The sequence below is a fragment of the Danio rerio genome, chromosome 16 (genome assembly GCF_052040795.2).
Source record: "Danio rerio strain M-AB ecotype USA chromosome 16, GRCz13ab, whole genome shotgun sequence".
Lineage (NCBI taxonomy): Eukaryota > Metazoa > Chordata > Actinopteri > Cypriniformes > Danionidae > Danio > Danio rerio.
Genome location: NC_141036.1, coordinates 12133923 through 12149354, shown reverse-complemented (window position 1 = coordinate 12149354; position 15432 = coordinate 12133923). Strand labels below are relative to the sequence as shown.

Here is a 15432-nt window from a genome sequence, read left to right as displayed (position 1 = left end):
GTAGGGAGCAATTACTTCACTGAAAGTGGTCAGAGCACATGCAGGAGCAGAGGGTGGTCTATAGCAACCAGTTAATGTAATATTAAAATTCTTTGATAAAATAATTTTTAAAATTATTAACTAAAACTGTTTTGTAACTGATTGAGAGATGACTACAGAATACTGTAGATTATTCTTACAGTAGACAATAACCCCTCCACCTTTAGAAGTTCTGTCTTGTCGAAAAATATTATAACCAAAGATAGAAACAGCAGAATTGGGAATGTATTTCTTTTGCCATGATTCAGAAATTACTAAAATGTCTGGATTGGCAGTATAAAACATATGAGTGAGCTCGGCAATTTTAGGTAGAAGACTATGTATATTTAAATGCATTATATGTATATGATTACAAAAACATTCAAAAGTTAACAAAGGTGTAGATTTGTTTGCCAAACTGTCCAAGGATGAGCCATTAAATGGCCCGGGATTAGGTTGAATATTCTCTGACATCAACAGTAAGAGAATGAGACATCTCTGTCTGAATAGTCTGATGGAAAAATTCTTTTTGACAGTCTTATGGTGATGAATAGGCATAGGAAAAGTGTCCTGTAAGGTCATAATGCAGATCATGTGAACCAAAAAAACTGGATTGGTTGCGACTAGCGATAAAAAAGGCAAAGCTTTGTCCCATGGTGAACGAATGTTTGAGTATGTCCTTCTGTTTGTTGTGGGAACATAGGCAGAGCTGGAACTGGGGGTTGACAGCTGTTAAAAACTGTAACTGAACTGCACAGGTAAAACAAACATAGTGCAACAGAGAATAGGAACAGTCTTTGTTTAAAACTTAAGCATTCCGATGACAGCCAGCTCTGAAATCGTGTCTTATTATAATTCAATCCACTTTTTCCACCCACAGGTGTAGAGTAATTCATTAAGAAAGGCTCCGAATCCATGCTGTATGATCCAGTCCAAAATTTTCAAATAGCCGAGTACAGGGACAAGACAAGACAAGACAAGACATGCAACGTGCAACCACTATGCTGCTATCTTGGATCCATCACTCCACTTGGATCCATCATTATTTACTGTTCAAAACAATGATAAGCTGAAGTTCGTGACTCAAAAGTGATAATGATGTGATTGCTCTGCGAGAGTGAAAGGCAACCAAGCAACCAGTGTTTAAATCAGCAGGCTTGAGAGAAGTCAGGCAGGCGGGCATCTATCAGGAGGCAGATGGGACAACAAAGAACAGACAAGCTCAGGGTTAAACAGGAGAAGTTGAAGGTAGGTGTCTTGATATCATTTGAGAAGATGTAGAGTTACGTATCATTGGCCAAACAGTGGAACTTAACTATAATCAACGGTAACACATATAATGTAAAAAAAAAAAAAAAAACAAGAGACCAGGAACTTAGACTTGTAGTACCTTATGGTGTATTTGATCAGTATGATACTTCTGCAATGGAGACTGACACAAATTTATAACATTTCAGATACAGTAGCTAAGATCTGAACCATGCCAATGCAATTCCTATAATACCAATCAAATTTTAAAGCCTATCTCGGATAATTTTATGAACAATACTATAAAATGCACCACTGAGGTTTAACAACACTGACAGGTTACTCTGTAACCCTGTTTAATCGCTGTTTCAGTGCTATGAAATGTTCTAAAGCCAGATTGGAACTCACAAATATTATTTCTCTCTAAAAATGAACATATCTGATTGGATACAATGCTTTCTTTGATACAGTAGTTTGATTTGAAATGGGTCTACCATTTTATTCATTCTTTCTGATCTTATTTTAAATTTCTTTGTTAAAGGGGCTTAATGGCAGCCAACTTAGAAGTTTTAGGCATATATTCTAAAAATAAGGATGAATTTATAATGTTAAAACAGCTTCTGAGAACAACTGATTTAATAGTTAGTTTTTTTGTAGGATCTAATATGGATGTTGTTGATTTGGAGGAGTTTCCAAGAACTAAACCTTTAGCTGTAGTACTTCAGATTAGATTTCTGCAAATTCTTTACATCAATGTTACCTCCTGAAATTAACATTCATTCTGATGGAGTGCTAGTGGCTGACATGCAGAGATACTTTTTTACTACCATACTTTGAGTAGGAAAGTTGTCATGTGTGCTTTCTTATTGATTGCTTGTTTTTACACACAGAACGAGTTGCTTTAACTCACAGCTGTAAGCTGTACTAATTTCTTACCTTAGTAAGTGTAACGGAGGCCAGCTAGTAGGTGCGACAGACGCTAGAGGCCATGGTCTTTAGCCTCCTTGTTAGAGCAACCGACTCCCATGCAGAAGGTTGCCGGTTCAATCCCAGCTCAGCGTGGGTTGGGCGGTTGTAGGACCGGGAGGGTTACATAAGCTTATTTATCATTTGAAATAATATACAATTAAACTGTCATCTTAACAGACTGACAGAACAGTTTAACTGTAATATCAATTCTGCTACAATTAACAATAGTCAACCTAAATATGCATAACTTGTTACTATTTAATAATAAAATTCATAATTACATGAGCTAATTCCGTCTACAAGGCGATTAAGTCCATTATTGTCAAGTGTGGTTATCCTGATTGCTGAAGGTCTGCAAACTTTGCCAACACTGAATGATCAAGGACTGCCCACTACGTCATTTGATTGTAGGTGTGGAAAACCCAGGGTTGTGGGTGTGAAAATGTACGTCTGTAAAAGTTTACAATGATGACGCATCAATATTCTAAATAATCTATCAGTAAAACATACAGGAAATCAGTAGGACATGTATGTAGGCTTTGTTCTGAGATTAATTCATTCATTATTTTGGTGACACATTTCTACATAAAGATCACTGGCTGATTTCTGAAGATTTCTGCACACTTGTCTTATGGAAGATATGTATACTTAAACCAATGAGAGGATGACTGTAGATCTGCTACAGTGTTTCCAGAGAACGTGCTTGGGCGGTGCTTGGTGTGACATCTGAGGTTGAGACTATCTTTAGTGTAGCCAAAATGTGTCTAAACATCAAACACTGCATTTCACTTTTGATACAAGCTCCTTCTGTTGATCAGTTGACTCTGTGTTTTAGCTCTAGTACCACTAAGAGGTCTATGAGGAGTCACATGGCCTTGCACGTGGTAAAACGTTTTAAAGGGAAAGGATTGAAAAAAAAATAACGTCAGTTAGAGGTTCTAAATTCTGCTTTCTAGTTAATTTTATAATAATTGCCAAGCCCTATTCTGAATATATATTTCTAATTGATAAAACTGGAATCAGATTATACATGGAGCTAAAATCGGATTATAATTCCACTGGAGTCTATTCTTTCATTTGTGTGCAGGTGCCTATTGGAGATTAAGTACTGTAAATAATTTTGTATAGGCAACAATTTTTACTTTTTACCTAATATATCAATGATCTTCCATCTATTTGTCCTAACAATAAAATACAAATGTATGCAGATGACACTGTTATATTTATTCATGGTAGTAGGGTGTTACAAGTTGCAAACAAACTCACAGAATCACTGGTACAGCTTTCAGCCTGATTAGATCAATGCTGTGTACAGTTGAACATCTCTAAAACAGTGTGTGTGTTCTTTTCTAAGAATGGTAGGGTAAGTGAAGTACCAGATGTATTTGTATCAGGGGAAAGATTACAAGTTGTATCTAAGTACAAGTACCTTGGAGTTTTGATAGATTCAAAACTATCATTCAAGTCACAGGTTGAAAAGGTTTGTAACCGGGTCAGATTTAGTTTAGCAAATTTTAGATTTATTCGTGATCAGATGTCACGCGAGGCTGCCCTAATCTATTATCACTCCATGATCATTTCTCATGTCACTTACTGTTTAATCACTTCGTTCCCAAGCCAGCATTACTACTCTGAAGCCCCTTGAATTATTATACAAACAATCTATAAAAACCCTTGATAAGAAATCAGTTCAGTAATATTAAAGAAATACAACCTGCTTAGTTGGGAAAATTTTATTAAATATGTACATATCTGTTTAATGTTTAAGACTTTACATAACCCGACTTCACCATTAAATCAGTTTGTTAAATATTAAAACGACTGCTCACCGAACTACTAGAGGATGTGAAAGAGGGGACTGCATTATTCCTCTCAAAAAAAGTCAATTCAGTCAGTCGGTATCTTCAGTGAAAGCTGCTAAGGATTGGAATTCCATCCCACCAACAGTTAGAAGACACTTACTTTTCATTCTTTTCAATCTAATGTTAGTGCTGTATTAGTGCATTCTGCATTAGTACTGTATTCTTGACACATTTGTACTGTTGTCTTTGGCTTTTTGTCCTTTTCTGCTGCCATCAGTCTGTTCTTGTTTTTTTTTTTTTACTTTTTTAGCAAGTTTTTAATATATATCTGTAAAATCTGCAAAATCTGTAAGGACTTAAATCACCCTGGTAATTACCTATTCACTTTGCTTCCATCTGGTAAGCGTTTCCGTAGCTTGATGGCAAAAACTGAGAGACTTAGGAGGAGCTTCGTTCCCCAGGCCATCAGGCTTCTAAATTCTAACCTGGTGTTAAACATCACTTGACTTTACGTATATATCACTGTATTAGTCATATCTATAAGCTACCTCAAATTGCTGCTATTCTTATTACCTTGTATAATTTTTAGCACAGATTTTTCTCATTATTATTTAACTTTTGTTTATCTATACTTGCACTGACCTACATTTCACTGCTGGTCATACTTTGTATTATTATGCATGTGACAAATAAAACTCTTGACTTGACTTGATATTTAAGTTTAATGCTTCTATTTTAGGTGTGACTTTTTAAAATTCTGTGTGATCTACAGATGAAAAATAGCCATTCTTGGCTAATTCTGGCACATTTTACAGTAATGTTCATTAATGTGCATTGACCCTGTAAACAAATAAACTAAACTAAACTAAACAATAAAGAATTCATATTTTACTTTGATATAGTTTTTTTCAAGGGTGACACGGGTTTGGGTGTGGGTTTCCTCCGGGTGCTCCTGTTTCCCCCGCATGTCTGAGACATGTGCTAAAGGTGAATTGGGTAAGCTAAAATTGGCCGTAGTGTATGTGTGTGAATGAAAGTGTATGGGTGTTACCCAGTGATGGGTTGCAGCTGGAAGGGCATGCGTAAAACATAGGCTGGATAAGTTGGCGGTTCATTCTGCTGTGGGGATCCCAGATTAATAAAGGGACTAAGCCGAAAAGAGAATGAATGAATGAATCAATTAATCAATTAATCAATGAATAGCTTTTTTCCTTGAGCTGCCATGCTCAATTTTCTAATCTGTTGCTTAATGTTGAATATGAAATAATTTAGTTCTTTTTGGGCTGGGTAGAGATTTTAGGATATGGGAAGATCTGAAGTTTACTGTCCACTTCAAACAACTTCTCAGGACTTTAGGACTTCTCAGATTGCTTTTTTAAAATGGCTCATAAAAACTGCACAGCAGCAGAAAAATAAGAATTTATTAATAATAGATGACTGATAATGTTTCTGCCTCAACAGTTCTTCTAAGACGTTAGCTGAATGTTGATCTGTTGAAAACAGGTGAAGTGGAGCAGTAAAACTGCTTTAATAAGGTCAAAGATGTTTTTTTTTTTTTTTTTTAAATGGCTGTTTGCATGTGTGTGTAAGTTTTGATGCTAATGGCAATTTAGCAGTTCTGTTCTGGTGTTTACCTCAAACAGAGAGAAGGCTTTTTGAAATATGCGTTCATTTGAAAAACAGCACACAAGCACAACAGGATAATTTTATGAAAAATGTTTGGGTGTCTTGGGTTGTTTTAACAGGAGTTTTAGTTTCAGCTGTGAGCAAACTGATTGCTAACCAAAGCGTCAGCCAATCAGTTCGCTGTATGTAAATACACTAGCTCAGACAGTAGCCGATTACTGACTAATTTCATTGGCTGAAGCTGCTATGGTGATCGAGTCAGCCCCAATTCAGACATGCCCTCTGCCAAGCGTTGATGCTAAAGTGTCACACTATGTACAGTTGCCTCGAACCGGGGCAAAGCAGGCTTGTCCCCCCTCCCGTCTCCCCTGAAGGCCCGCACTGACATTACAATCAGGCCTGGCCATGCTCAGTCATCCATGCTGCGCTGTTCAGTAAGCGCTCTCGCTCTGAATAGTGGAGATTTCTCTAGTTATATCGCTTTAGTTCTTAGAGATGCAGTGACTCGCAGTCAGATATTTCGCCGAACAAATCAGCCACTTTTGACACTCATAAACAGTCATAAAGTCCTCGTGTTGCAGGTATTAGGAGGTTTGCTGAAGGTGCACAGCTATCGTGCAATAAAGGGGTTTGCCTATTTAACAAACTACGACAGTTTGCGTTCAATGAACAGTAAGAATGATCAATAAACACATATAAAACAGTCCCTTAAAAGTCACGTCTCTCTTTTAATTTCGGGCTTTGGCACGTTTTGCACTCACCACGCCCAAGTGGACCGCGCTCGGGCACAACTCTTCAAACTGTGCCTGAGCCCAATTCAACGCACCCACACTTCTCAAACGGTCCGGGAAATGGGTCTGGGCATGGTACGGATAGCATAGTATGAGTAGGCCCTTAGACTACACTACATGACTGTTCTCGTGTGATGGTTAGTAAGAGCTCACAACATTTGCAGAAATTATAGAAATTGTGGTCAATACCCATAATCCTGTGAAATTCACTCAAATACACTGTCAGACAGTCTGACTGTGTCAGACATTCAGCAAGACGTGTCTGTGTATAAATATATGAAGAACCATGTCAGATATATCAGTGTCAATATGAATCAAAATATGGGTGTTTGGTTAACACTATCATGTGCAGTTGAAGTTTCTTCTGGAGAAAGTCTTATTTGTTTTATTTCGGCTAGAATAAAAGCAGTTAAAAAAAAAAAAACATTTTAATTTTTAGTCCCTTTAAGCTATGGGCCTATATTTTTTCAATAGTTTACAGTCCAACAATCCATCATTATACAATAACTTGTCTAATTACCTTAACCTGCCTAGTTAACCTAGTTAAGCCTTTAAATGTCACTTTAAGCTGTATAGAAGTGTCTTGAAAAATATCTAATCAAATATTACTGTCATCATGGCAAAGATAAAATAAATCAGTTATTAGAAATGAGTATTATGTTTAGAAATGTGTTAAAAAAATCTCCATTAAACAGAAATTGGGGAAATAAAATAAACAGACGGGCTAACAATTCAGGGGGCTAATAATTCTGACTTCAACTGTAGCTTTCCTTCAGTTGACACACATCTCCATTCCTTCTTCGAGGAATGTGGGTTACGTTCGTAATTGGGACGTTCCCTCATCCGGAAACATGGGTTATTTTTGTAACCGGAGCATTCTCCATATGTTCAATCTGATTACATTATCATTGTTTGTTATTATTAGTTCTTCAAAGCTGCTGAAGCAGCAGCCTTTTCCCGGTTCAGATATCAGTACTTTATTGGTTTACTTTTGCTTAGATATCTTTGTTGGCTAAAGGTTTTAATACCAATTCAAATTGTGGCTGTACTAAGTTTCTGAGCTATGATTTTAGCAAGTAAAATACTTTGCTTGATTTCTAAATAAGTAAAATAAAGATTACAGATTTATTCCTTAAAGTATGTCCATAGATACACAGTCACTGCAAGAGGAGTCGTTCATGTGAACCCCTGATCCTGTTCTACGAGTAATAATAATAATATTTCCTTACATTTATATAGCGCTTTTCTGGAAGTGCTTTACACTTTGAGTGTCCCCTTATCTCCTTATCCCCCACCAGTTTGTATAATATCACTTATTTATCAAGTGATCAAACAAATGAGTGGTTCATTTAATTGTGTTCAAGATATTCATTCTAAATGTTGATTCATCCAGTTAAAAAAATTGTCTGGGCGACTGAATCCTTTAACAAGTTGACTACAGCACAAGTTGAGTTTACAGTCTTTAACAAAAGTGCTTGTGCTTTTGCCTTACTTTGTCCAGTGAGATGTTTTTAGTTTGTGTTGCTTGCAAAAATTAAAAGCAAAAATAGACTAGTGTTGCTGCCTGACCTGACGTAAGGTGCGGTTTCAGAAATGTTTGACATGTTAGTCACTGGAGCATGTGAATTTCATTTTTAGTTTAAGGTTACCAGTGTTTATGTTAACTTAGCACAATTTTAGCTAAAGCTATAAAGATTCCCAGTTCCTCTTTCTTTTGCTTCAAAGATTTCTATTCTCTATTCTTTCAAACATTTTCATGCAGCTTTCAGCTGGTGTCTAACAGTAAGGCACAACCTGACACTATAATAAAATCTCTGCACATGAGATAGAAAACCAAAATCAGACAACAAAAAGCACTAAAGTATTTGTGAGCAGCAATGTGTGCAAGTGAAGATGACGAGAACAGTATAGAACAGGACGTGGTGCAAAGGTGTGAAAAAAAACATCCCGTTGAAGGAGCGTCATAAGGATGAGACAAGTAAATGGAACTGAAAGGTTTGACTTTGCAGCAATTCTTTGTCTAAAATGGAGAATTTCTAAGCCATACTGATGGAAGATAAACGCATTTGAAATATTTGTGATATGAAAGCACTATATTATATTACAAAAACAGGCAATACATAACAAAATTGGTGTGACTTTATTATTATGAAAATGTTGAAAATAGTAAAAACAGTGAAATGTTGAAAATAGACTTGTGAATGGCAGACACTCTTCAGTACTGGATAACATCAATTAGAAAACAGAACTGCCTCTACAATCTCTTTCTGTTTATCAACAAAATTGTTTAAATTAGATAAACCACAACCCATGAGCAAAAGTGGTTTCATTCTGTAATCTGCATCATATTTCTGTTTCACAGAGCATCACATTTCATTGAGAAATCAAAATGATTTAAAATAGAACTGTGAATGACAGACAACTGATCGTTATCATATTTCCTCTTTTTTGAACCCTGGTGCTCCCTGCCACTGTCTCCTCCTCCTTTCTCTCTTTTGCACATCTGCATGCTGTGACCTTTAGGTTTATTAATGACTAGCTCTCAATGTGCCAATCATTTTAGCACCTCTCAACCTCTGCGTGATCACTTACAAAGGTATGTTGTCTCTTTTTCTTGTTCCTCGTCCCCTTACTATCCTAAAACTCTTTATATACATTCTTTCATAACATTTGACTGTTCAACAATGTTCAAATGAATGTTTAACTTTTGTATTTTATGTTTAAAGATTATCGTTAAAGGTTTTATTTTGTGTTAAGAAGTTTAGGGGATTTTGCAGATTCTGTTGTGCTAAGATTGTATTGAAAAAAAACTTTTAATTATGATTTTAAAGTTTTAAAATGTTAGATGCATTTTACCAGAACAAGTAGATACTTTTGTTGGAGGGAAATACCAGGGGGTGACAGAGATCCCCTCCATAACTTTCAGGTTTCAATCACTGAACATTATTTTAATCAACATGATTTCCCATAATGAGTAGGGTTCATAACACTTAGAGGTGCTAGGCTCATTTTCAATAAAAAGGTACCTTTACCAGGAATGTCCACTGAAATACTGCCATCTTAGCAACAGAAACAAAGATCACAGCAGATTTAAAGCTTGATTGCTGTATGACGAATGCTCTTTTGTGATGGATTTTCTTTTGTGGCCAGTGTGGTTTTACATTTTCGCTTGTTTGTTCAATTGAGTGATTCTATGAATGTGAATCAATTGATTTTGTGCCAAAGCTGATGAATAGCTGCACTAATAAAATCACATATTTCACTCTAGAATCAAACTGTATAATTGAAAAGGGGTTTGCTTGATCACTAAAATACACAGCAATGTAATACATCATTTTCATAATGAAACAAGTAAAAATGAAATCAACAAAAAATATTGTTCAACATGAAATAGGATATTTTGATGGACGTTTACACTGTTTTGCTTCATCAAAAAAACATTGGAACCTACTGACTTTTATAAATATATCATTATTTTCTCAGCATTTTATAGTTTAAACCTTTTTTCAAAGATTTTTTATACACTTTATATAATGCGCATAAAGTTTATAAAACAAAACAAAAGAAAAAATATTTGAAAAAAGGTTTGAACTATAAAATGCTGAGAAAATAATGATATATTTATAGAAGTCACTTTAAAGCTTGAATACCTGCAGTCACGTCTCATCTAATTTTTGCCCCCTTCTGGTCATGTGTGTTAGTCCAGCAAAAACGCTTTAATTTGTCTTCATTGTACTAAAACTACAAATTAAAGTAAAAGACTAAACTGATACTGCATTTACAAGAAATGATTGCATAGAGGAAAAAATATATATATACTGTTAATAAAATGGATGATGATTCTTTTCTTTTCCCCAGAAAATGAATGTTGACTCAAAAACAACATTCAGTATGAAGGATTTCAGTGACTACACAGACCTTTACAATTACAGTGACTACAATGACAATGAAAGCTATGGCGCAGGAGCTGTGTGCACTCAAGACTCCAGCATGTACTTTGACAGCATTTTTAAGCCAATCCTTTACTCACTGGCAGCGGTCGTGGGGCTGCTGGGAAACGGCTTGGTTCTGATTGTACTGTGGAAGAAGAGAGCAGGTTTGAATGTTACAGACATCTTCATCCTCCACCTGAGCCTGGCAGACATTTTGCTGCTGTTAACACTGCCCTTCTGGGCTGTAGAGGCGGTGAAGGAGTGGATCTTTGGCACACCACTTTGCAAACTGACTGGAGCTATGTTCAGGGTGAGGAAAAGAATGTTTTGGGATAGGGGCAGTGTTGATTTTTGCATGAATTTATAACTTTCAGTTCTCTTTGCTGTTTCATGCATACATTTAAAGTTAATGGGAGACAAATCAGTATTATCAAATCAAATTTTAAATCAACATGTTTTGGACCTCAAGGATTTTCATTGTATGGACAAATGTATATAATTTTATGGTAACACTTTACAATAAAAGTACATGAATAATGATGTATTAATATGTAAACTAAACATTATTTATTATGAATTAATGATGAGTTAAAGTATGCACTAATCATGAATTAACTTTAACTACAACATGAGTCACATGAGTTCATGTGTGAATGACGGCTACCTTAATTACTTGTTAGTACATGATTGTTTGTTAATTAATGTATTAATTACCACATTAGTTAATGCTTAATTTAACCATAATGAACTCATGATATGTTATTGTATAATTATGTTGTGACTTTACTTGGAGGGGCCATCATCATTAATCCATTCTTAACTACTCATGAACTCCTTATGCACGTCCAACTAGCGAGTTTCCACTGAATAACAATAGAAAAGCGTTTTATCAACATGAACAGGAGTTCATGAGTAGTTAAGGATGAGTTAATAGTGATGTGCCCCTCCAAGTAAAGTCATGGTATAACCATACATTAACAACTCATGGGTTCATGTTGGTTACATTTAGCTCAAACTTAAATGTCAATTAATACATTAATTACCAACATGTACTAACAAGTAATTAAGGTAGTCGTTATTTACACATGAACTCATGTGACTCATGATGTAGTTAAAGTTAATCCATGATTAGTGCATACTTTAACTCATCATTAATTCATAATAAAGTAATGTTTAGTTAACATATTAATACATCATTATAAATGTACTGTTATTGTAAAGTGTTACCAATTTTATTATCTGTAAAAAAGCTGACATCTTTAAGTGATGTTACAGCAGTGATGTTATAAGTTTAAAGGCTCTTATGCTCACAGCAAAGTGCTTTTTTGCTCCTTTTTATGTTTAAAACATTCTAAATCCCTAAGCAGCAATAAACTCTTAACAATTCTTGAGCCACTCACACTAATGAAAGGTAATATTATATGAATATGGGAGTATGAGCTGTGACTTTCCTCTGAGCAACTAAAATTACAGCAGTTAGATAATGGTAAATGGTGGTAAATAAATAAAGCATCTGATATAAACAATGTAGATGTTTGAATAAGTTGTAGAATTCTGTAAGTAACATCATGTTTATATAGCATTTTTAACAAACCAAAGAATTAATAAAAAAATGACATCTGCTTTTAGAATAGAATTACACTTAATTGAGCCTTTGTTTTTACTTAAAAAAAACCTCTTTGAGGTTTGTTTTTACAGGCAAAAGCCCAACCTTCAAATGAAAAAAATAAATAAATAAAGATTATTACTTCAAAGAAAGCAGAGCACCAGGACACATGTGCCTGTTGCATCGTTGCTATTTACCTTATCCTTCACCGACGAGTGGGCGCAGCCATTTGAATCTTTTTGGCTTGAGACTTCCTGTCTCATTCACTTCCATTAATTTTTAGACATTAAAAACTGCTCGTTTCGCTGTTGATGTTGCAAACTGATATTTTCTTATTATATTATTCTACTTGGTCTGTATAGTCATGCAAACATTTGTTTGTAGAGCAAGTAGTTTGACCGTTTTCTGCCGTTTATTATCCCTAGTCAATTCTCCCATAGGCGACTAAATTGGAAGTTCTAAAACAATAGCGAAAACAGGCGCACTTCCGCATTTTATAATAAGGTCAATAGAACGGTATTTTTAGTGTGCTTATGATTTGGAACAACCTTTTTCAGCATAAACTCCTTTGGTAATATCAAAAGTGTTTTGTGTGAACTGTTCCTTTAAATATGTACTCACATCTCAAATCACATCTCTTCATTTGCATCTTTCTTCATCAGATCAATTTCTACTGTGGCATTTACATGCTTTCCTGCATCAGTCTCGACCGCTACCTGTCCATCGTCCATGCAGTCCAAATGTACTCCCGTAAAAAGCCCATGGCGGTTCACTGTTGCTGCATGATAGTCTGGTTCTTCTGCTTTCTGCTCTCCATTCCCGATTGGATATTACTTGGTGCCAACAAGGACTCCAGACGTCAGGATAGAACAGAATGTGTTAATTCAGAAGCTCTATCTGATTTTTGGGTTCTGGTCAATCGTCTGATCTATCATTTTTTGGGTTTCATTATTCCAGCAATAATGATGGTCTTCTGCTACACTAGCATTCTGCTGCGCTTACTGCTCGGCTCCAAGTGCATGCAGAAGAAGAGGGCCATCCATGTCATTGTAGCCCTGGTACTGGCCTTCTTCATCAGCTGGACGCCCTACAACATCGCCCTCATGGCTGACACCATACATACCAACAGGACTGACAATAACCAAACGTCCTGCGAGACCAGAACCACGTTGGATGTTGCGATCACAGCCACTTCAACATTTGCCTACATGCACTGCTGTGTCAACCCAATTCTTTATGCTTTTGTGGGGGTGAAATTTCGTCAGCACCTGCTAGACATGCTACGACCTCTGGGCTTCAAGCTGAAGGGCCGCGCAGGCCTGGTTTCTCGGAAGAGCTCGGGATGGTCAGAGTCGGTGGACACTTCCCACACATCTGCTTTCTGAAGCATCAAATGCCATCAGACCATTACAGTATCTTTTCCTGTAATTGTTAACAAACATTGTTGTATTATGCAAGAGGAATCAAGAACTCAGGCGTTGTCGTTCACACCAATGACAATGACTAACAAAAGGAAAAAAGTCAGAAAAAAGTATTAGAGCTAATGGCAGAAGTACCCTAATTTTGATGTGTTCACCCAGCAGGAATTGGGAATGATTTTAGTTATAGAAATCACCATTGAGGGAACTAAAAAATCACCTACTTCAAAAAATCCAGGTCTAATCCAGCTCAACTGGAACTACAACTGACATTAGTGTACACAGATTGGGTAAATGGCATGTCATACAAAATACACAGTATTTTAAAGTGTTACAAGACACATACTTGGTCTCGATGATACAGTATGTACCATTTCAAGTTGTCATATTTTGTCTCTCATTCTAATTTAGTTCTTTCAGTCACATATCTTATACGAGTATGTTCCATTTCTATTATTATGACATACACAAAATTCAAATAGAGTCCTTTGTGATTAAAAAACGACCCTAATAATTACAATTAGGACAACGGTCTAAGATGAAAATGTAGTTATTAGAGACTTTATCTTTTTTTTTCGTCACACTCATGTGATCGAAGTGTTGTGAATGTTTTGTTGAGGTGTTTTTGGTTAAAATGTGTGTAATATTGATCATTTTGAAATTTTCGCTATAGAGAAAAAATGTAGACATGTTTAGATAGACGATCTATCTATTTCACTCTAAGACTCCAAACACAGCTGTCCTCTGACAACAGAGGAATAAAATCAATGGCTAAAAAAAATCATACAACATCGTCATCTTCTGTTTTGGAGGTTAATGTTACTTTAGTTTTAATAAACATAGTTATACTTGGTTTGAGCCAGTTTTTAATGTCGAGACTGTGCTGATTAATACGCAGAATGTTTTAAAACATGAATTTAGATGTTTAAGCTCTTCACATGTGGCAGCTACCATAGGTTTTCAACTGTTTAGCTTTCTCAAGCATATTGATTGCCTGCGATTTTGGACAGAGATCAAAGTTATATTATGTTAAAATAGATCACTTTCAATTACTCAACTGGATAATGATTTTGAAAAATTGTGGGAAGCTGAAGTTTATATATTTTTAATATTTACTTTTTTATATATATTTTTTACTTTTTTATATTATTCATTATGCTTTGGAGTTTTTTATGTATTGTTTAGTAATGCTTTCTTGATATTTACTGTATGATGTTCTATTTTTTCGGTATCTTTCTTTGCTGTACATACATTTTAAAAAATCTTTTACATAATAATATGAAATAGTACCGCCAGATATACATATTGGTTTTTAATATCTGTTTTTACTTTGATATATAACATTTTCATTTGTGCTTGCATTAATCTTGTATCTATGAGGTCTGTCTCATTAATGCTGTAAAACTGCAGTACAATAAAACAGAAGCAAAATGGCTACAGTTTATGATTATTTATTTTACTTTCGAGTTTACCTTTGTTGAGTCCAAGTCCACAATGTGAATTACATAGGAAAAAGGTAAATGAAAATACAACTGGATTTCTTTTTTATTGAATTTAAAATCAAAACTGAACCATTATATTGGTTCTTGTTTATAAACCAATGGCATAACAAAAAGCTTAATGCTTTGTTATTTTAATGCATTATTCCTACTAAAATACAAGGCAAATGGACAGTGGCGCTTGCATAAAATGTTGCCTAATTTTTTTAAATGCTTTTGTATATTCTAACGGAACCAATACTTGCTGATAACAGTAGAACACATCACATTTTCAATTTGAAAATGGCAATTTATATACTGTATTTCTGTCTTGTAATGTTTTAAAATTGGGATTTGGTCAGTATTATGAAGAATATTGAACTATACTTTTTACAATCAGGTTTTTCTAAATTAAATGTAAAATGTAAAGAATCATTAAATATTTTAAAAAATGTGATCCTTTAAAAGATCAAATAAACTGCCAGTAGGTGGCAGCAGATGACTTAAACATTTCTTAATAAGTGAGTCATTGAGCCAGTCATTT

At 35.2% G+C, this 15432-nt stretch overlaps 1 protein-coding gene across 3 annotated transcripts; it reads left to right on the top strand.

Moving 5' to 3' along the window:
• Positions 1-996: 996 nt before the first annotated feature.
• Positions 997-14845, top strand: cxcr3.1 (chemokine (C-X-C motif) receptor 3, tandem duplicate 1). Of its 3 annotated transcripts, NM_001089430.3 has the most exon segments (4): positions 9012-9050; positions 10313-10696; positions 12655-14691; positions 14737-14845. In NM_001089430.3, coding segments are annotated over 2 exon segments (1104 nt in total). In that variant the 5' UTR covers positions 9012-9050; positions 10313-10315; the 3' UTR covers positions 13378-14691; positions 14737-14845.
• The last annotated feature ends 587 nt before the right edge of the window (positions 14846-15432 follow it).

Excerpts from the sequence above, each read along its gene's own strand:
- cxcr3.1 (XM_087286225.1), top strand. The coding sequence starts at position 1,216 with ATGGGACAACAAAGAACAGACAAGCTCAGGGTTAAACAGGAGAAGTTG. Across the intron at positions 1,267-10,312 it reads TTAAACAGGAGAAGTTGAAG|AAAATGAATGTTGACTCAAA; the intron begins GTAGGTGTCTTG and ends TCTTTTCCCCAG. Across the intron at positions 10,697-12,654 it reads TGACTGGAGCTATGTTCAGG|ATCAATTTCTACTGTGGCAT; the intron begins GTGAGGAAAAGA and ends TTTCTTCATCAG.